The sequence below is a fragment of the Molothrus ater genome, chromosome 9 (assembly GCF_012460135.2).
Source record: "Molothrus ater isolate BHLD 08-10-18 breed brown headed cowbird chromosome 9, BPBGC_Mater_1.1, whole genome shotgun sequence".
Classification (NCBI taxonomy): Eukaryota; Metazoa; Chordata; class Aves; order Passeriformes; family Icteridae; genus Molothrus; species Molothrus ater.
The window spans coordinates 9,901,520-9,923,680 of record NC_050486.2 but is presented as its reverse complement, the minus strand read 5'-3'; the positions used below and the strand labels follow the sequence as shown (position 1 = coordinate 9,923,680).

General features: G+C 38.3%; 1 protein-coding gene across 1 annotated transcript in view; it reads right to left on the bottom strand.

Annotated features, from left to right (window-relative positions):
- Nucleotides 1-2,105: 2,105 nt before the first annotated feature.
- The window catches only part of NR5A2 (nuclear receptor subfamily 5 group A member 2), an 83,783-nt gene continuing 63,727 nt past the window's right edge, over nt 2,106-22,161 (bottom strand). Inside the window, exon 8 of the mRNA XM_036387867.1 lies at nt 2,106-2,353. Within this exon, the coding sequence (XP_036243760.1) occupies nt 2,106-2,353 (248 nt within the window). The remainder of the gene's footprint in view (nt 2,354-22,161) is intronic.

Here is a 22,161-nt window from a genome sequence, read left to right as displayed (position 1 = left end):
GTGTGTGCTGTGGTACAAGACAGGCATGTAAGAGTTGCAGACACTTGGCTTTGCTGTGTTGGTACCCTATGCATGGACAGAATATTAGAGCTGATTAATACAGGCAGTTAAATAGTGTGCTTCGTACTAATGCAGATGTAATAACTGATGTCTTTGGTATACAATGGATGAATGGTTGGACAAAAGTGAGAGAAATGCACCTTTTCAAGTTCACATGAAACAGAAAAAGTTACAACTCACATAATTTACAATAGATTTAAATAAACTACATTTAGGATTATGAAGATTTACAGACATTTAATCAAGTGAATGATTTTAATTTGTAAAGACCCTTCTGTGTCCCTGAACTATGTTCCACTAACTTGAAGACATGCTACAGTAAACACATATATTTGGCTTCTTCATTCTGGCTATATCTTATATAAAGATGAAACCAAAGAACAATAAATTAGAATCATAATTGTCTACAGTGAAAACTATCATATACAATATAAATAAACTATTCAAAAGCCAGCAATCTTCATGAAAAAAAGTAAAGTATTAGGATTTTATACAGTTTCTACAAGTGATTGTGCAGCCAATAATCTCAAAAATTAAAGTAAAAATGAAATACCCCTATTGATTTTAGTGTCTCACGACATACAGTAATTAAGTACTGGTAAAATAATTACCAATTTAAAAGAAATAATAAGGAAATCACTGCTCTGCAATTTTATCACAGTTTTTCCCCACAGGACCTAAAGAATGTAAACACTATGTTTTTGTTAATGCTAGAGATTAATACTTTAATTTGAAATGTATGTTGATCTACACCTGCGCAGTTACCTTTAAGGGTAATGAAATAAGGCAAGACTTATAAATGTGGCACTACATGTTAATACTGATATCTTCATTTGGACAGAGAGAGAAGTGTTTGTTCTTTTCTAATATTTGTTCTGCAGCAGACTTTGGCCTACATAGACACAGCAGTATCACTCTTCTTTCTTTGCGTAAAATAGGTATATTACCTAACTTTGAAAACAGGAAGTTTCGTTAGATATTGGATGTTTGAGTTGAAATTTAGTTTCCAAATTACTGGCAATTTTAAAGATCATTTCTTAATAAGCTCCCTGGCATCATCCAGTTGTACAATTCACTTGTCACTTCTTTTATCACAAAATTCTTTTAAAAATTTATTTTTGGATTTTTAGCATCAGTATTTGGTGTTCTAATTCTGTTTTCTTGTCAAAGAAAGTGTTGTTTGGGATGGCTAAAATATCTCTATTTTTTTTATTTGGAAACAGGCATGAATATATAGTGGAGCCATCTTTTAGCAGCTGGTTGAGTATGCAGTTGAATTGGTTAATTTATTTTGGAATATTCCCTTAGCTGCTTAACAGCTATCTGATAAGAGCAATAGAAGAGGGATACTGCCTGGTAGAACAACATGAACACGTGACAAAACAAACTTCAGAGCACAGTTAAGAATGCCAAGCTAACTGGATCCCAGACTCTTCCTAGGAGCGGTTTGCAGGCCCCACAGGCAGGCCCAGACTTGGAGGGTTTGGTGGCCACAGCCACAGCACGTGGCCTAGGCCAGCTCTCTCTTACAGCTTGTTCAATGGATGCCACATCATTTAGCACAGAAGAAGTAAGCGTTGGGTCCCTGTAAGGATGACAGAAGATGCTGTAGATGCAGTTTTGCATCTGTTGTAACTGTTTTATGAGTCCTTCTATGCAGTGAAGGAATTTAGTGCACTCAAATTCCCCACCATCTTAGCTCAATAATACAGATCAGGTTTTTCTTCACCTAGGTTTCTTCATATTGGCAATCAGCAGAGTTAAATATACAATGATCATTCTGTCCTTTTTCTTGTTGACATTGGTGATGGTATCCACTTGGTAAGTTCACTCCGGTATAAAGTCCTATATAGATTCCTTTGGGGATGTGTAGCATATGATTCACAGTTTGCAATACAAATACCCTGATACATCACTTATTTACTATTAGTATTTGATTATTACACCATTTTGCAAAGTCTTAAAACCATGTTTTAATTAGTGTTGCTTGGAGCAGTTCAGAATAATTTCTTTTCCTTGAAAGCAGAAGCTCTAATGGGTATAATTTATGCTCTCTTTGCATGCAGCATCTCAATGAGAAGGTTATTACACGGCACATCCCCGTTCAGGTGTTTGTAGTAGAGGTATTCTTCGGCCTGCATACTGATAGCCCGGATTTCTGGTAGTCGCAGGAGAAGCTGCCCAAATTTGTCTGTTTGCTGTGGGTAATTACACATGGTGTAGTCCAGCAGAGCAGCGTTCACTTGTTCCTGAACACCTTCCACAAGCTGGAAGTTCTCGAGGTTTTTGACATCTGAATGATAATTAAAAAAAGACAGAAAAAAACCCAGGTAACAATTCAGTTGCATTTTAATTCCTGTTTATGAAGTCAGTGTTTCACTAAATGGATGTATTTTTTTGCCTCCTGACAAAAGCATACTTTACAAGCTGCTGAATATTCAGTGAACCCTTTTGCCAACTTTCCTGGGAAAATGATCACAAAAGAGCTTTAGTGGAGTGTCTTGTTGAAATTCTGCATATACCTCAAATCAATTAGACACCAATGGAGTCTGAGCAAGGTCAGCTCTTTTCATAGCTAACAAAAAGAAAGGTTGAGGATTCCTAAAGTAGAAGACCATAATATATTGCTAGCAAATGAGTCCCAAGAGGAAGCCCTATCTTTAACCTACTATGTTACACAATTCATATAATTCTGTATTAATTTTTCTGACCCAAGGTGAAATCTGTGTCCAGGGTATGATGTAGTTAATTCTAATAAAAAGTGACAGTGCTCTTGTTTCTGTTTGACATTTTCAAAATGATTCTGAAAGCCTTTGACTTGTCTAGCCTATGTTAATGAACCATCTGGTACACTCCAGTGACTGCCAAAATAATATTCCCTACTAGAAACTCTCTAAAATATATATTTCACTGACTAATGATCTTTATAAAATGAAATCATTGTCCTTTGGGTGGAATACTAGATAAGAATGGTACCCTTTAACCTGCATATGGTTTCTGAAATCCAACACTGATTTTTTTTTTTTTCTGGTATTGGACAACGGGGCATTTACATCAGCACGGCAGGTACAGTTTGTTCACTCTGCCTTTGTTTGATTATCTTCTGTTCCTATACAGCAAGTACAAGCTCTGGAAATGCTGGTCAAAGATAAATGCCAGTATATTATCTTCTCATTGTTTGCTCCCCTGTGTAAAAACCACTCAGATGAAATTGTCTTTTAACATGTCTGGTGAATGCAGAAGTTATTCTAAAGCTTGCAAATTAGAGTGCTGCTCTAATGCAGGAAGAGGGAGCTGATTAGAGAGCACTTGCTGGGAGAGCTTGTTTTGGTCGTGTTTGATCATTTTTACCATCAGTAGAGTACTGTAGCACTTTCTTGTAAGGCTAGAGCATGGTGCTACTGGGCACAACTATGCTGCTTATTCACTTTGTAGAAAGACAAATCTGTTAATCTGTGGATATTTTTGGAGCCCAGGAGATGGAGAATTTTGCAGAATTTGGTTCATTGTAAATGCCAGCCTCTGATTGTGGGGAAATGAGTGTTTTCCTTTGCAAAACAGGAACACATGTTGGTCACCCACTCCATTGGGAGCCTGGGAGGCTGGGTAAATTGGGTCTCACTGCAGCTTTTCCTAGAAGTGCTTTAAACAGAGCAAATACTGGTTTCTGCACATAACTTTGTGCTGGAACATGAGGGAAATGGTTGGGGGAGGCAAACATTGTCTTTAGAACAAGAGAATAGGAAAGATGCCAAGGGTCCCGGTGGCTGCCAGTGGCAGCACACAGAGCCTCCAGAGCCGAGTTCCAGGCTGTGAGCAGGAGCCCCTCTGGAATGTGCTGGCTGCCAGCTGCACGCTGGATTCCCTCTTGCGTGAACCGGGGCCAGTGCTTCCTGCTGGGCTTGTTATTGCCTGCCTCTTTCCTGTCCCAGTTTCACTGTGGAAATGAAGCGAGTGACTCCTGGGTTTGTGCTGCTTGTTTGGGAACTGGGGACATAACATCCACCGAATTTTGCTAGTTGACTTAAGGAACTTGCCAGTAATAGTGAAATTGTGATGGCTGTCCAACAAGAATTGTCTCAGCTTTACATTATCCCAAGTGAAGAGGACTGGAAACTTCAAAGCTGCTATGCCTGGTCCCTTAGCTATTCAAACTCATTTATCCAAAGTCTTTTTGCCAGTGTCTCTGGAGATCTTTAGATAATCATGTTTTCCTGTACTACACTGGACATTTTCTGATATAAAATATAGCTGTTTATTATTTTATGTACCTACAGAAAACTCCCAAGGTATTTTGTACCTAGTGTAACCTGGTTTAAAAATTGGGTGTTCTAAGCATATTTTTATAAAGCTAAAAAAGAAACAGTATCACCTATCACAATTAGCTTAAATAGGTTGTTTCAGATGCAAAATATAATCATGAATGAATTGCTAGAACATAAAAACTCCCACAGAAAACAGGGACTATGCTGGAGATTAAACTGTCTAACAGCAAGGTAAAATGTATGATTTCAGAATCAGTATTTGGAACTTTTTTCCTCTGTAAAAATAACTAAGTCAGAAAGTTTTACAAACTGTTATCTAATTCAACCCCCTTTAAATTCAAAGGGCATCTTTCTGTTACTCTCTGTCTATTTTGAGCCATACTGTGTATGAGATTGTGCTGGCTTCTTGGAAAACCAAGTTCATTATTATTTTTACCCTCTATTTAAATGCTATTGCATGGATTAGATATTTATTGAAAAATCACAAGATAAATTTTTACAGAGATAAGGAAGAAACAAAGAGAATTGCAAACTTTTAATCTTTTTCTACAAAAGTGGCGAATTTAATATGTCTTTTAGAGCCAAATATTCTTCTGTTTTTAGCTGTATTGATGCCATACTCCAAGTCAAGAGGAGGCATAATATTTTATATATTATATATTACCCCCAAACCCAGGATCAGTGGTTTTTGGCAGTGGGTGCATGGGTGCAGTGTGGCCTCAGGGTGTCCCATGGGCATTGCAGAACTGCAGGGGAAGGTCTGTGCTGGTCTCTTTCCTCGTCTTGAGACAGTTCCTTCTATGTGGCAACATAAGCACTGCATCTAAGATTTAGAAACAAGTCCAGTTTATGCTAACAGTAAACAAAAGTAGTTCTGGGCTCCTGTGCCACTTTCAGCCTGGGAAAATACTTTTAATGTCTTTCCTCTAAACAAGTTCTTGCTATTTGTGGTGAGGCTTGGTGCTTGTAAACAAGATGTTATTAGTTAACCAGTGAAAATAAGTCGATTTTCCTGAATTTCTATACTGAATCAGGGACAGTCCAAGTTATCACAATTTAGGATATCACTACATAATTCATTTGTGTGTAGATGTCTTCAGGACTGCAATTACCATAGTAGGGACATAGAGGCAACCTGATTTGGGGTGAGTCTCTGTGAAGTGACCAAGATCTCTGCATATGACTTTTGATGTGTGTTCTTATCTCATATCCATTAACAGTGAATGTTGCAGTTAAGCAAATGAGACAATCTGAACAGAGAGAAGTCAAAGGACATGTGCTGAGAGCACTGTGTAAAACTCCACTGTCATCTCTCAAGCTCTCCTGGGATAGTTATATGTTGTCAAAAATACGTTTGCTGAACCCATAATTGCAATAAAAATTATGTGGGTTTTTTTGAGAGAGAATCATAAACTGTAGCTCTGGTTAAGATTAGTAGTAACAAAGGAAAACATGTGAATATTAAGTTATTTCCAGTACCTTCAAATTATGCAGGTAGAACAAGAAATGGTACTGTTTTCACTGGTGATACTTAGTGTTGGTTGACAGTGATACAAATTATAATGTTGGGGTTTAAGTAGATGGTTTTCCTGTGGTTTGAGTTTGGTTTTGTGCTCAGTGTTTATTATGGAACTCTGGCCAAACAGATTTGGTTTTACAAGTATTTCCTTTGACTGCTAAGGAGTTAACTTGGTGAGACACCAAGCAATGCTGGTGTAGCTGCTGAAGGCAGACAGTACAATGAGTGTGAAATCTGTTACTGATGTGTACAGCGCGACATCCCTTATCCTTTCACATAATTCCTCATTCCTGTTATTTTTTTTTAAACTGGAATGTCTCTTATCGATCTTTACATCGGTTAGTAACAATTTAAAGTACACATGTTTAAGCTTAATGCAAGAAATCATTTTCTGAAGTTCAGATGCTTGTAAATTAAATGAGTAGGAGTAGGTCCCCCCCTCCCACCCACACACCCTTTAAATCCTAGCAGCTAGAAAAAGTGTTTTGTGTTTCTACAGTAAGTATCAGTCTCTTAGCTCTTCTACTTTATTCACTCAGGGACTAATTACCAACTTTTTACATGAAACAGGCTTACTGTGAGCTCACAGTGGGGCGCGCATCTTTTTCTATCCTTACTGAAAAGTAAACCCTTAGGTCTTCTGGAATATATTATATATTTTACAAGAAATAGCAATTGCTTTTCTGTCAAACAAAGAATTTTTGTTCTCTATAGCTTACTTTTGACAATTAAGACAAAAACAGTATTATAGTGTGTCAGGATCTGCTCTGCAGTCACAGTAAAGATCTGCCAGTATTCCCAGACATCCCCCATTTTGATTATTTTCCACATCTGCCATAAAACCGTGTGTTAAGCTGAAACTGCATACAACATTCAGCCCAAGGAGAACACTTTTGCATATTTTCCCCCAAAATGGGTCTGGTCTTTGGAGGGGAAAAATATTTAGGTTTCAGAGAGATTTTCTCCCTCTCATATTCCAAACATGAAATACTGAAAATTTGGGGGTGTACTAATCTATAGAGAGTTTCCTTTGGTCTGGGAATTTTGAAAAGAAAAATGAAACAGAATGAGAGATTTAACTTTGAAAAATAGTAACTCCTTGGGAGCACTAAATATTTCCCAGAGAAAGCTGCTTAAATTTTACTGCTCATGTCTTTTATTCGATGCTGTTTCTACATGAAGCCATGAAGAGGTGTGAACACAGCTCAGTTGCCTCTTTGCATTTTGCACCATTGCAAGGACAAAATAAGATTTTGGGCCTCTCCATGGGAAAGAGGATTTCTCCCTTTCACAAGGCTGCTTCCAGTCTCATGGATACTCCGGGCTCTAGAGCTGGTTACCAGCCCTGGCCTGAGCTCCCTCACCCGAGGGGGCTAATGAGCCCCATCATTTAAGGACTTTATTGAAACCCAATGCCTCTAAACTTAGCAGCTCTTTGGAACGACTGTAGCTCATCGATAAACTGTTACATCTTCTAAACTCTGCTGAGGCTGGTTTTGGCCAGGATGGCCTTCAGGCTTGCCCTCTGAGAGGTTTGCCTGGTTCTTTCCAACCATGCTGCACGGCTTAAGAAGCAGCATTGCCTCTGCCTAGAAGTGTTCTGTTTTATCAGGGAAAGAGACAACGTGCCTCCCCACATGGCTGGGGCTCTCATCATGGCCTTTTGGGTGAGGCCAATTCCCATTTGAGCTTGAGGATGAAATACGTTAGTTCTGATGAAGATTTTTACCCCAAAATAGTTCAAAGAAGGGGAAATAACCAGGGCTGAGGTGATGTTATCAAACCTGATACATAACAAACCTTGAACAGATTTGTACTACTTTTTCCTGCTTTCTGCTAGCCCTGTGAAATCTGTGCATTATAGGACTTAAAACACAGGTAGATTTTTGACATGTGGTAAAAATTATTTTGAAGGCAGGTGTACTAATGGTTGATAAAGTGCCCATCTCTGAAAATTACCCACAATTCTCCTTCACTGAAACTAAGGGCAACAGCAGCAGTTCCATATAGCACATCTGTCATGAAGGCAGATGCATGCCATTCTATAGCTAAGCCTTCTTGACAGACAAAATGCTGTAATGAAGGAAGATTTATGGTAAAGATAAGCTCCTTACTACAAAATTCCCCTCAATTTTATTACAGCAGGACTGTGCTGAATATTATTCACTTAGAAGTCATGGGAAACAATTCTTGATAGATGTTTTTTAATCAGTGATAAGCTGCATATATTTACCACTTTCCAAACCTTGAAAAACCTCTATACTGTAAGAACAAAAAGCACTTTTCTTAAGATTCCCAAGTCCAAACTGAATGTGTAGAAAAATTTTCCTGTCTTTAGGATTCTTTTTTGGCAGTGGCTAAGCTGTCTGTAACAGTGCAACAGTCGATCTCTGATTATTTATTAGGGTCATAAAGTAATTTTCATTTTCAGTTGAACGTAACATCTGATAAAGGGCACATTGTTTTGAAAATCTTAATTAAATTCTTCTATAGCAGAATGTTTCATTCATGCCCTAGTATTGGGCAAGACTGTATATACTTTTAAAGTGAGAACAAGATACTTAGGAGAACAAGCTGCAATTCCTAGTCGGGATCCTATTTCACTCCCTCAGTTTTCAATCTTGATGGACTTCCGGTTTCAGAAGAACTTAGACTGAACTAAAACATTTTCATATTGCTTTATAGTGGTAGGCTTCTTTCTATTGCTATTTAAAGCATTGAAGCCTATTCTTCTTTTCTAAAAAGATTGTAAAATGATGGATTCTTACTGAGAAGCTCCTGATGTCTGTTAAAAACCATGTTTATTGATTTTGTGAGTAATTTTATAATTGCTTTTGGCACTGTTAGCTCTGCAATGGGAAGAGAGACATGGGAAAAAAGGTGGATTCCTCTCCTTGTGTGAATGTGGAAGTAGGTTACTACATTTCAGTTGTTTCTTTTCTTACAGTACCAGTAAAGACAAAGGGCAAAGCTTAATTTGATTTCTTGAATCTTTATGACTGGTGTAATTACTGAGTCATCACTCAGGAAAATAAAACAGCTTGACTTTCAGCAGCTCAGGCTGCATTTACTCTCTTGGAAGTTAAACAAACAAAATCTCCACTCACTTCTTGTCCTGACACCCCAGGAACCAACATCCTTATTACTTGCACATGAAGCATATGTGATATGGTGGCCATTGAAACACAATCAAACAAGATCCTGCCAGGCCTCTGATGGAAGAGTTGCTCACAGATCCTGTCCCAAATTCCACAGCCAGCTACACCCTTAAATACAAAGTCCAGCATTTCTCACTGCAGTTTGGGAGGGAAAAATATATCCAGGTTCAGCCACAAAGCCAGGGGTGGTAGATCTACACAGCCAGGGGTATGGGGAGCCAGTGGGGATGAAACTATGCCCCAGCCCAGGAGATGTGGGGACAGACCACAGCCCCAAGCAGTGGTTTGGTTCCACTGCTGGCATTTCAGCTTTGCCATGCTTAAACTCCACTACCACCTCACTTTCTTTCACTTTCTAAAGCTCCCTCCCTGCCTGCAGTTCTGCCCCTGCTGAAGTCCAGCCTGGCTCCTGCCTGGTGGGTCAGCAGTGAAACATTTCTTGTCTCTTGCTCATCTGGGACTGAGGGGAGCCCATCCATGGCCCAAAGGTTTATTCTGAAGGTATTTTAGTCCAAGCTTCAGCATTCACTGATAGGATTATTTTCCATATAAAAGAGTATCTGCTGCTTTCTTTGAAGACATGACAGAGGAACAGGAGTTTGGAGAGCAGTTGCTGTGTTGTGTCTTCAAGGAAATTCCCCAAACAACTGGAATCTCTCACCATGCCAATGGGTGGTCTCTGCTATTGCTTGCTACAAGCTGTTCTCAGTGAAAGTGTGCTTCAGTCTTTAGGTTGAAGCACTGCTGGTGCATTGGATAAATTGACCCAATGTGGTTAAGCCCAAATTTCCTGCCTGCCTTGCTAGGCTGGTGGAAAGGGAACCTGCCTGGGCTGATGTGGCTTTCTGGTTCCTGCTTCTAGGCTTGTTTTGTGTTTGATCTAGTGACTGCTTAAGGTAAATGACAGATCAATTCTAGAAAAAATGTCTCGATCTAAATCTCTCTTTTCTAGGAAAAAAAAATCGGTAACGACTGTCTTGTGGAGGCATGGTCATATTTGTATGTGAGCACACGTTGGTAACTAGGGCAGAAATGATTTAGTGAAGGTCTCATAGGTAAACCAAGAAAGAAGGTGAGTCAAAACATTCTTTTTGGAACTCCTCACCTCATCCCAGGGCCATAATATATGTTTGGGCAGTAAATGTTTGTATTTGAATATTCAGTTAGAATGAGCATTGGTAACAAAACTACTGTGCTAATTATCCTCCTATCACCATGTTTTTATATATGTATATATGCTTACATACAGGCAAATCTGCCAGAGCAGTAGTATCACAGTATCAAATTTCATAAAGGCAGGAATTAGGCTTCTGATAAGCTAAAAAATGAGACTAAGTAGGAAATTTATTGAACCAAAGAGTTTCCCCAGTTAATTTCTGCAACATCACTTGAATCTTCAATAGAACACAGAGCTGTTGGTGTTTTAAGGGAATTATCTGTCAATGCCTGCAATTTGTAGGGTGTGAATAGTTTAAGATGTCATAAATATTTATGAAGTTCCTGGGAATGGTGATAGGACATCATACAAGTCCTTGAAGTTACGAACTGAGGCAGGAAGGGTGTTATATGCAAATTAAAATAATAGTGTGGTATAATTTTAAGAAGACCAAAAACCAATCTATTATTTAGGTGAGAAGAAGCTGAATATTTAGAAAGTAAGGAATGAAAATTTTTGAGAGATTTGCTTTTACCTAGAAAAATTTTGCTCTGCTTTTGCCTAGACATTTGTAACTTTTCTGAATGTTTGCCTTTATTGGTCTCATGAGAAGCTTGCACATTATCTGTCTTTTCCCTTTCTATCCCTCTCTTGCTACTCAAGTGCTGTTTAAAGTAGGAATAATGGAACAGATTAATCTCAGAGGTATTTCTGCTGCTGCCACTGGAAGTTGACCAAGGGGTGATATAGTCCAAAAAGAAGAAATATAAATATTTTCTGGAAAAATATAGGATATAAATTTCTACTGAGGTTAAAGCACAGAAATGCAGCTGCCATTGAAACCCTTTTGAGTATCAGGCTCTATCCTTTTATAAAGCCCATCTGTCTCTGCAGATTATAAAAAATGCATGATCATAAAAAGCAGCACTCCTTAGGGGAAAAATCTCTCTGTACTAATCTTGTAGTCACTTCACAAAACAGTTTCTAATCCCAAATTTGCATTAGATTTTCAGTCAGGAACTTTTGTGGTTTTTGCAAAGTTTTCCTATTCCATTAGAATAAGATATGAGGTACAGTTTGTTCAGGTGGCAAGTCCAGACTATGAATAAACCAACGTTATCATATGAAAGAGAATTAAACAGGCAGATCCAAGTGGGGATATATTAAGCCAAATTTAAGCTCCAGTAGTTGAATTTAGCCTGTACTAGATGTCTGGTTTGCCTCAGGATATATTCAGCTTTCCAGCTAATCGACTGAGGAAAACTGCCTCAGGTATGATAAAATTTACAAGAGAGCTCAGTCAAATAGCTCTTGTTATAAATACTAGCTTAAAGGCATTCTTCTGGTCTTTGGGATCAGAACTGTATTTGCATTTAATTATTATATTTCAAACTTTTTCAACTTGGTTAAAAATATTAGACCAGCCAGTTTGGATTATATCATTATAGTGATTTCCAGATAATGGTTGAACTTCTTACCAGATTTTTATTACTGGGTGAATATTGTTTGGCTTTATTCTTTTGTTAAATCTGAATTCCCACAGGAGCAAAAATTATTATAATATATTCTCATTGAGAGAAGGAGAATTAAGCAAAGGTGTTTTAGTGATGTGCTGATCTAAGAGGTACAGCACTCTGTGATGATTTTCTGTCAACATAATTGACCACTAATTCAGAGCTTTAAGCCTCTTGCACTATTTTCAGACAAGGCTTAGTGTGAGAACTAATTTTCTTTTAGTCATTGATTTCAAAAACCTCTTTTTACCCTTTTCTGAGACTTTTCAAGACATGGTTTTACTAGGTCTGTGTGCCAATATTTGCACTAACAGTTTGAAGTTTTTTTCACTGAACCAAGTTGCATCAGTAGAAGCTGATTCTAGTTTAGAAAGAACATGAAAAAGAAAATCACCTCTGCCTGTGTAAGATACAGGAAGTGGAAATCAGTAACAGAACTATTTTCTTTTATAATTGTGCTGAGATAACATAAAATTAAATGCTTTTATTTATTTGCTCAGTACTGAAAGCACTACAGTAGAAACAAATATACGATGCCTGTTATCCAAACACTTGAATTCTGCTATTTTTGAGAGGTGGACTCTCCTCTAGGCAGTTACAGTTATCTTCTATGTAAATGTAGCTGCAGACAGCTAACAAGACATTGATGGTACACTGAAGCTGGTGCTGTTTCAATCCCCTAACAAATTAGCACTGACAAAAAACCACACTGGCTTAGATGAAAAGAGCCAACAAGTTTGGTAATGTCATATACAGGAGTGTACCAGTCACCAGATCACTGCCACACCTGACTGCAGCAGCCCATGAATTCGCTCAAATGTGCAAAGGAGTATTGCCAGTATTGCCTTTGTGGACAATGAACACAACTAAGGGAGATAATTTTCTGCTGCACTATTTCAAAACACATTGTTTCTGACATTTGATCTGAGAGGGAGTTGCAAATTTCACTTTTTACTGTCCCAGATGTCTGAGCTTAGTTGTGGAAATGGTTTGACAAATGGGACGACTGAAGCCCAAATAGGGACATCTCCAACTACAAGTGCCAAATAGGGACATCTCCAACTGCAAGTGTCAGTGCTGCCTGTAGGAAACACTGGAGAGGCACCCAGTGTGTGTCAAAAGAGCCTTTGGACTATTTTTGCAAAGATTTAGATGTGTTCTTCATCCTTATTCCTTAAACTTTTAAACATACAGATATGAAGGCTAAAGAAAAGCCCACTTGAAAGTCCCTCTGGCAGCATGGTTACTCATCAATCAGAGTGGGGAAGTGAGGAATAGAGCAAATACTCTTACACCTGCATTTCAAACATGCAGCTCTTAGGAGAGAGAGAGTTTTACTTTTCAGTTGCCTCTGATTTCTTGACAGGAAGTCCTGGTCAGAAAGGACTGGACACTCTCAGTGAGGTACTGTCTCAGCACAATTTTAACATTTCAATCGCTCAGTAAGAAATAGCAGCAGGAAAACTGCAGATTTGTGCTCACTGCTCAGCTCAGACTGAAATATTTTGGTCAGATATGGATGAGATGTTTCCATAGACAACACAGTCACAGGCTTAACAGGAGGAGCATGAATTATGGGGCTCCAGATCCAGACTAGCCAAGAAGCTGTGCTTTCCTGTAGCCTTAGAGCCATGGCAGACAGTGGGATAAGCATTTGGCAGGATACAATTGATGTGCATACACATGTGCATCCTCATGCTTTAGTTTCATGGAAATCCACAGGCTCTCAAATCTAAGGTAACTGAGCATCAACCACTGCATTTACAGCTGTAAATCACCATAGTCTCAAAGTGCCAAAGTGACCACTAACTCCTGCAGCCGAGCTGCCTGCCTGCCCTGCAGGGACTCCTGCCCATTTGCTGGGGAAATGACCTGAAACATTGAATGTCTTGGGCTCCTTCAAGGCAGTGCACTCACATGCTTACTGTTCTTGCCTTTCTTCATTTACATTTGCTAATTGGAAGTTAATTTGTTCCCAGAGGCAGGCAAGTATTTTTAAACCAAAAATCACCCTATTTTTTTCCAAACCTTGTGTTGAAAAGCAACTCAGTGCTTTTTCTAGTGCACAGTCCTAAGAGCACCTCTGAGTGTGTGCTAACACCATGCTGCCTCTTTCAACTCTATCCTATTTGTGTTTAACACAGAGATTATTGGTCTGTTCACCAGTCAGCTTGCTTTGACTAATAAGATAGACTACTTCCACAAAGATTACACAATTCTTTCTGCTTCTGTCCAACCAAGTTAAGCAGAGCCCAGCAATTTATTTTGGTATTAATTTCCTCTGTCAGCATTATATTGAAAAAATACGCAGATAAGAGTACAGAAAGTAAAAATCAAGCCTGATACTTTGGGGAAAAAAAAATCACATACTGGAAAACTTGACATAGACTCCAGTTGTGTCAAAAATCTTAGATATTTGTTGTTTTCAATTCAGACATTCTTCATTTAGACCAAAATAACAGATATCTGTAGTGTACCTTACTGCTGGTGACTATTTAAGAAGTAGGTGCTCTCACAGCATGGTACTCTTTATGTGCACAGTAATGAAAGTTCACTATTGATTTTTCTGTAGCTGCTTGTAACTATTATAGTTGATACATCAATAGAAAAGGAAAGCACAATGTTTCACAGGAGGCAGAAAATCAGAGAATACATGATGCTCTGACAGTAAATCATGGCATAATCTCAAGAATTGATAGATGGTTACTGCTAACTCAAAACCCATGGCTTTCTCTGAAAAGACTAACCTATAATTGTCCAATACCTTCTAGCAGACTGACTGCCCATAATAGTGGTAAAGGACACAACACAATGTTTCATTTCCAGAATAATGGTTTCCCCAAACCAGGTGGTTGCGGTGGAATTCATTTTGTGTGTTACCACAAAGGAGGGAGAAAGAGTGGTGGGAATGCCATTTAGACTAATAGTTACAGGTTGTAGGAAAAAGACATTTTTTTTTCCAGAAAAGAGCATAGAAGGGTTTTGTTTAAAAAATAAAAGAGGAAGAGAAGTTGTCATTAATTTTTAACTTGCAAAAGTCTGCAGTTAGTTGAAAAGGAAATGCAAAAGAGCTGATTATTCTTGAGATCAAAATATTGGAGGTGTTTTGTCAAGAAAGGCAAATGCAGAGAAAATACATTTACTGTAGCTGTTTCCAGTTCCACAGTATCCTGAAAGGGAGCCAAAGGCACGTAAGTAATGAAAGCTCTTTTAAGTGTCTGCTTCTGTCTGCTGCACTTTTGAGGGGCATAACAATCTCTGAATTTTACAGTATGCCTAGTGAATTTTTAACAGGAAAGTTCTTAATTGCTTTGTTCCCTCTTTACTCCCTGGCTCATCTCTGTAGCTTCATCTATGGTTTTAATTAATTGTGAGGCTCTTTTTTTCCTGTCTCAAAACAGAAAGTGAGGAAGTGCCACCCGTAAGAAGTGGCCAGCTGGAGCACAGTGTGCAGTCTGGATGACACCGCTCCCACAGTCACCTCTCATAATGTTCCTCTCTGGAAGATATTTTCATTGTGCAGCATTGTTTTCCAGCACTTGTAAAGTAGCATGTGATTTTGATACCTGCCCTTTTCACCTTTGCTGGTGACTCCATTCTCTAAAGACAAATGTGTCCCAAATAGGATGGTCCTAGACAAGAGGAAAGGACTTTCTCAAGGTACCACCCATCCAACCTGCCTCAACCAGGTTTGAAGGACACCTGTCCTGCTAAGGCTGTAGGTTTTCCCCTGGTGAAAGACTGGACAATGTTGTCTCTCTTGTCCCAAGCAGTTTGCTGATCTCTGTTACAATTTTTGGTTTTGGGGAGGAAAGATGCTGTTGTAGTCTCTTTCCCCATTCTGTTGTTGAAATCTTTCTCTTTGCTGAGATGAGATTTTCCTTCACCTGGCAAGCAGAGGTTTTATGTAATATGTTTATAATACTCATCAAACCCTCCTAGTACTGAAGATGATATTAAATGTAGGATTTTCCTTAATAATTTTTGAATAACCCTGTAAAGAAGACTTTTAAACTGCTCTTAGGATGATGTGTAAATTAAATTTTTTCAAGCCCCATGGACTGTTTTGGGGTTTACTCTTTCAGTTTGTCCCATGCTAAATGGCTCTGCACAGGACCAGGGCAATACTAGGAACTCCTGCTCTGAAAGGTTCATCCAGTCTTGGTAGCAGCATTGCCAGAACCTAAGGAATTGCAATTTTCATTCTCCACCCCTTTCCTGTCAGCAGAAATCATCTGGGACACACTCCAAGCCACAAGCTTGTGAAAGAGTGTTTCTGCACAGTCCCCTTCTGTCTCCCAATTCAAGATTCCAGCTGTGTTCAAGGCTGGGCCATAAAGTTTGTTTCTGAATTTTCCTTCATTGTTTCATTCCTGTTTGCTTCTGTTTCCTCTCTTTCCACCTCTGGCTTGGCTTTGATCACAGTTCTATGGTTTCTCTTTCCTTCCTGGCCTTTTCCCCCTATTTTCATGGCATCTATCTCAAGCCCTCCAGTCTCTCTCTGTTCCTCTGGTCCACACCACTGTTGTCCCTTCTTTTCACCACTGTTGTCCATGGTTCCTGATCTGCCCAGATATCCTCTTCTCTTCCACTCCTTTTCCATCCCTCTTGCAGAATCTTTTTTCCACCTGTGATTTCTTTTCATTGTTGCTTTACAGCATTTCCCCTCTCTATTTTAATTCCCTTGTTCCTTTAGAGTATTTCACCTCTCTATTTTAATTCCCTCAGAGACACACTTTGCTTTTGTTTCTTATTCAGTGCTCAATCTTGCACAAGCAGCAAAGGGGCAGGACAAAGAGGGAAATTTGCCATGGTCTACAGTGCATGTCCAGTAAATGGCCAACATTACCCATGTATAAACTCAGGTAAGAGCCTCTGCAATGTTTTTTTTTTTTAACTATGAATACATGAAGCAGTTTTCAGTCTATGTATTCTGGTTTTAAAAGTATTTAATAAGTTGTCTGTTACTACTACAAAGTTATTTTCATTCAGTGAAACATTTATGATTATATTCAAATTAAGACTATAGGGTAGTATTACTGGCTCCAAGATTTAGGATATTTATTCACTTATCTGTATTTTAATATATAACCATTTATTCCCATGTTATGGTAAGTACTTGACTAACAAAAGTAGTCACTGATGTTAAAGATTTCTGCCAACAGCAGCTGAAAAGATTCTATGTAATACTGTATTTCCTTTGTTACCTATATATTACATTTAAACTTGCAACTTAAACATCTAAAAATGGTAAGGAATTGTGAAATTTTTCCAAAAGTAGAGACACCTATAAATGTGGGTTACATGCAGGTAATTTTCCCCCTTATAGGAGGTGTTTAAAAGTCATCCTTACTATTATTCTATAAACATAATGGGGAAAAAGTGCAGAGCACACTGATTGGGCTATTCTGAAATCCCCACTGTCTCCACACAAAGGCAACAGTACAGAATACAAATATTGCTTGATACCCATGTTTCTAATTACTTGCAAGATTTGTATCTAACAAATATATGACCTAATTTTCTCTCAAGCATCTAATCCTATTGTTATTTCAAAACCTTGTTAAATATGCATTTTAGAAAAAAAGGACATGAAAAGGAAAAGTACTTGCGGAAGATGGTTAATCTTTTTTCCATGGCTTGCAGCTGTCAGACAAGCAGACAACATAACCAAGTAATGAACAGATTGAATCAAATTCATGCCTCAAATAATGCCATTGTACTCAACAGTTACATGAGGTATGAATTTGCAGCATTCATTGCATTTAATGAAATAAAATCAGGAACAAATCAACAGCAATTATTAACTTTCCTCTATAATTTAGTGTAGTTTATTCAAAAAACTCAATCAGCCATGAAACAGAAGGCTTTCTCTGGGATTCCTGGAAGAATTTTATCATTCACTACTCCTACATGCAGGGCTGAGATGAATGATTAAAATTTTATTTATTAAAAAATATTGGTTTAATTTTGAATTGTTCCTCATAACCCCAGAATTTGTATTTTATTCCTTTTCTATTACATGCTTTTCCCCCCCAAACCATTGATTGTAGATTTCATGAAGACAGATACTTGGAAGATAGACACTGTCCTACTTTTTTTCATACTGCCTGCACTTGTGTGCAACCTGCATAGGAGGATGGACTAAAGCCTGTCAGCTCACTGAAATAATGTTCTTAGGAGCAAAACATTGTTTGTCACAGTCATCACTCTATATATCATTTAATATCTTAAAGAAATTTAGGAACCAATTTTTAATTGTTTGGCTTTGCTATGGGTTTTGACAGGTAAGAGAAATGAATACGTCTTTGTTTTTGTTTTTCCATAAAGAAATAAAAGCCAGGGGAAAAAAAAAACCCAACACTTTTTCCTGCATGTACTAAATACATTTCTAAAATAGTCCCTCAAAAGATGAATTGTCAAAGTTTTAGACCCTGAAAATGCAGCAAGGAACTACTTTCATGCTAAGTGATTTATAAAGGAAAGGATCCAATTTTCTCAAAATTTAATCAAGATATTTTAAATCAGATTAATTTTAAAATGTTGTTTGTTATGAAATCTGTAGAGATTTCAAACTGTGTTGTTACAATCTGCCTGTATTATATAAAGTATCTTTAATACTTTGAATTTTACCACTGTTTACAAAGATAGATAACTATTGCTTTTGTTTACCAGATTGCACAGTTGAGATATTATTTTAGGGACTTCAAAGTAATGGAGTGAGAAGCAGAATTAGAGACAAAAGGGTTGATTTCTCTGTTGAGCAATGCTGTATCCATGAAAGGAGAACGTCCCTCATGAGATTATTCTGAAATGAGGTTTTGTCCATATTCATTTGCTTTACTTTCCCAGAGGGTTAAAGTAGAAAAGTGGAATAGCTCTTCTAATGGCAGAGTGGAGTAGCCTGGCTGCTTTGCCTGAGATCCAGAGAAGAGTTAAGTGTTCCAGGAGCAGGCTGGCTGTTTAACTGTTCTGCTGGCCCTCATCATCTCTAGTAAGAAATGGATCCCTGGTTTCCAAGGCAGTGTGGAACACACAGCAGTGAGGGACCATGTAAGATTGCTGGCAACTGTTCACATTAAAAGCTACCAAATTTGAATTTTTCAAATGCAGAAATAGTTGTAAAACCTGAAGTTAGAAGGCATGATAAATTTCAACTGCTTGACTATTTAGGGACAAGAAAGGACCCCCATAATCATCATTATTACCTCTTTCAGTCTTCTGCTCACTGCAAGCCATAAGTTCCCACCCAATGGTTGGGCATCAAGTCTGTAACTTTTGACTGACCTCTGTGATAATAATTTAGAGAAGCACCATCTTGACTTCAGATTCAAAGAAGCAGAGCTTTCATTATATCCAGAGATTATATTTTCCAAAAGACTTACCTTGAAATTTGTGTATTCCTAATGCAATTTATTCCAAACTGATATTACAGAGCTAATCTTGCAAATGTATTCTCACTGATTTCCATGGGATGTGCACAGGGAACATTGTTTAGTTGATTAATTTTTTAACAGACACATGTTGCTTAGCAGATCACATCTCAGTGCCCCAGCATTTCATCCTTTGGCAATGGCAAAGGGTGCTGCCAAGGTACCCTTCCTATCTCATTGCTTCCCTGTCTTGGCAACTTTCCTTTCCCTGCCACATTTAGTTTCAAGGCCTTGTGGCTGTTCCTTCCTTATCTGTCATCAGTCATTCGGTGTCACAAGGTCACATCCTGCCCTGGACTTGCCCAGAATGCCATCTCCATTTTCCACCCACCACCTTTCCAAACCAAGTCCTTTTCCACTTTCTCCTTTCTGCCTCTCAGGCTTAATACGCCAGATCTATCTGTCCACCTTCCTCATTCTCTTTCAAAAGTTTTTGTAGTGACATCTGAGAGAAGCCTGGGCTGTGTGTGCTGGGACTATGCGTGTGATCCCTGTATTGTCTGCCAGTCAACACCTGTTCATCAGCACACAGGGAGACTGTGTGCTTTAAAGGAGCATTTAAAAATGTCACCTGCCATTAAGGATCCCTCATCATAAAATTAGGAAGTGTTCCTATTGCTAAGTTTGTTACAGTGAAAAATTCATCCTTGCTAGATGTCTCGTTCTCCATTTTTTTGGGTTCACTCCCAGGTACTCTGCATATGAGACAATAATTTTAAAAAGTCTATTTGAAATAATGCAAAAAACCCAATCAGAATCCAAGGGAGAAATTTTTTGGTCAGAAATTGGTATGTGGAAAAAGGTACCTAAATAAATCTTGATTTTATCTATTAGTTAGTTGTCAGCTAATAATAAATTATGTTTAGTTCTTCCCTTGTTATAAATACATATTGATTAGTTTTAAACTCTGAACTTCAGAATGAGTTATATCTGGTCATTGCTAAACTGCTCTCTTCACTAAGAAAAATATCCCCAACACCTATTATACTGCACTTAATTAAGACAAGCATCAGCTTTATGTACCTTTATTTGCTTCTGCCAAGTCTCTGTGGTATAAATATTGAGCAGCTGCAACTCTTGAATACTAATCGGTCCTTCCTGAATTCCAAATGATTACATAAAGTTTAGGAAGTATTTTTCTGCCAGTATTAGCCTCCTGTACATACTCTGGGTGGACATGAGGGTTGAGACAGCCTGAATGAGATAGGTAGGCAGTAAGTATTTTTCTAAATTCAGACGTAATGTGGGGAAGCCTGAAAGCTGTGCCAGAGTGCTGTCCAGAACCCCTCGACTGCTGGTTCCTGGTGCTTACCAGGTGCAATTGTATAGGCGTCCCTGGGTAGCAGAAAGGGTGAATCTAAGAAAACTTCCAGTGGTTAAAATAAAACCACCTCGTTATTACAGCCCAAACATGTGTTTTATAAACAGCACATATATAATGAGACCTATTGAGGTCTAACAAGACCCAACTATTTAACTAAAAATAGTTGTGTATTTACAAACTCCTGAAAGTAAAAACAGTGAGAGTGACCACTTTGAAGAAGGCATTAAACCCTAAGTACTGTTTGTCCCCATGAGAGAGAAGTCATCTGTAATGACAAGTCCATGCCTGGATAAGCTCTCCATTACTGACTTGTACTGGCTTGCCAAGGAAGACTGTTGTGTAATGCTTCTCACTTCAAATTCACCGCACCTGCTTCATCCTTATCTGCAGTCAAGATCTAAATGCAAAATTTGCCAGGTTATACCTTTATATCTGTAGCACACTTAGTTATCTATAATTCTGCATTAATTGATTCTTGTCTAATTTTCTGGTCTGTTTTCCTGTTTTCCTTTTGATTTGATAAAACCCCTGCCTCACTAATTCCTTCATTTCATCCTCCTATTATATTTGTTTGTGTGCTCTTAACTATCATAATTAGTACAAAATTTTAGTCAATATTCCCTGTTATATTACCTCCAGCTGATGCTTATACTCTTATTTTCCTGTCTGCCTAAGTATGATATTAAACCCTCAGCAAAAGTATGGAAGTGAAAGTATCGACAACCTCATGTTTCATCATAGTTTGCTGCTGTATTTTTTTAATCTTTTCTGTGTATTTAGACTGGAAGCTCCCTGAAGCAGAGATTCTGCTGGTCTGTAAATCTAATAGAACAATCACTAGAAAAATGATGTTATATAAAGTACATTAAAAAGTGCAATAGCTATTTTTTTCAGTTGCAGATTGCTGTGTAACTGCATTGATGTGAATTGCTGCACCAGGTGGAACAGAGCACTGGCAGGCTTTGTGCTGCTGCTCCCCGAGTGCGTGTTTGAAGGAAACACCTTCTAGACTTGTGAGTGCTGGGGGTAGAGCTGCCTTGTGTATGCTTCATTTCAGCCTTTTTCATCTGCATTAGCATCTTAACAGGCACATTTATTTTCCATATGTGCAAATGGTGGGGCTTAGGACTTCAAATACCTCCTCCCATGTCAGCTCTGACACTTTACAGAGGCCAAAAGCAAGGAAAGATTCCTTTTCTAATATTCCTCTTACCTTGCTAATATTTCTCTCATTTTAACAGAGATGAGAATGGAGTGTTGCAGATCTACATGAACTTCTGCTGAATTTCTGCCTAAGTGTTTCTGCCTAACTGAGTTGTTTTTTGCTAGTTTTTTTCCTGTTGCTTAAGCAAGAGCCCATTGTTTGATATCCACCACAATTAAATGTTTATTCTTTGTACTGGACCCTCTTGTCTCATGTTAAGTGGGATGTGAGATCAATAGTGGCTCTGCAATTATTTGTCCATTGATAAAGGCTTCATTTCTCAAATGAAGTACATTTGTCTGTGTCCTGACAGTGGTAAGGAAGCAGTACCAGTCAGCTGCTGCCTAGTCCAGCATTGAGCTCCACAGCCAACAAGTGCCAGGACATGGGTCAAACTATGCCTAACTTTTTCTTACTGGCATTTCACTTTACAAACTGCTCTGATGGGAGTTTGAAAAATCATCCTTGCTGAGTTCACATAATAAAAGCTAGCAGGACAAATGGGAAGTTTTTATAAAGAGAAAACAA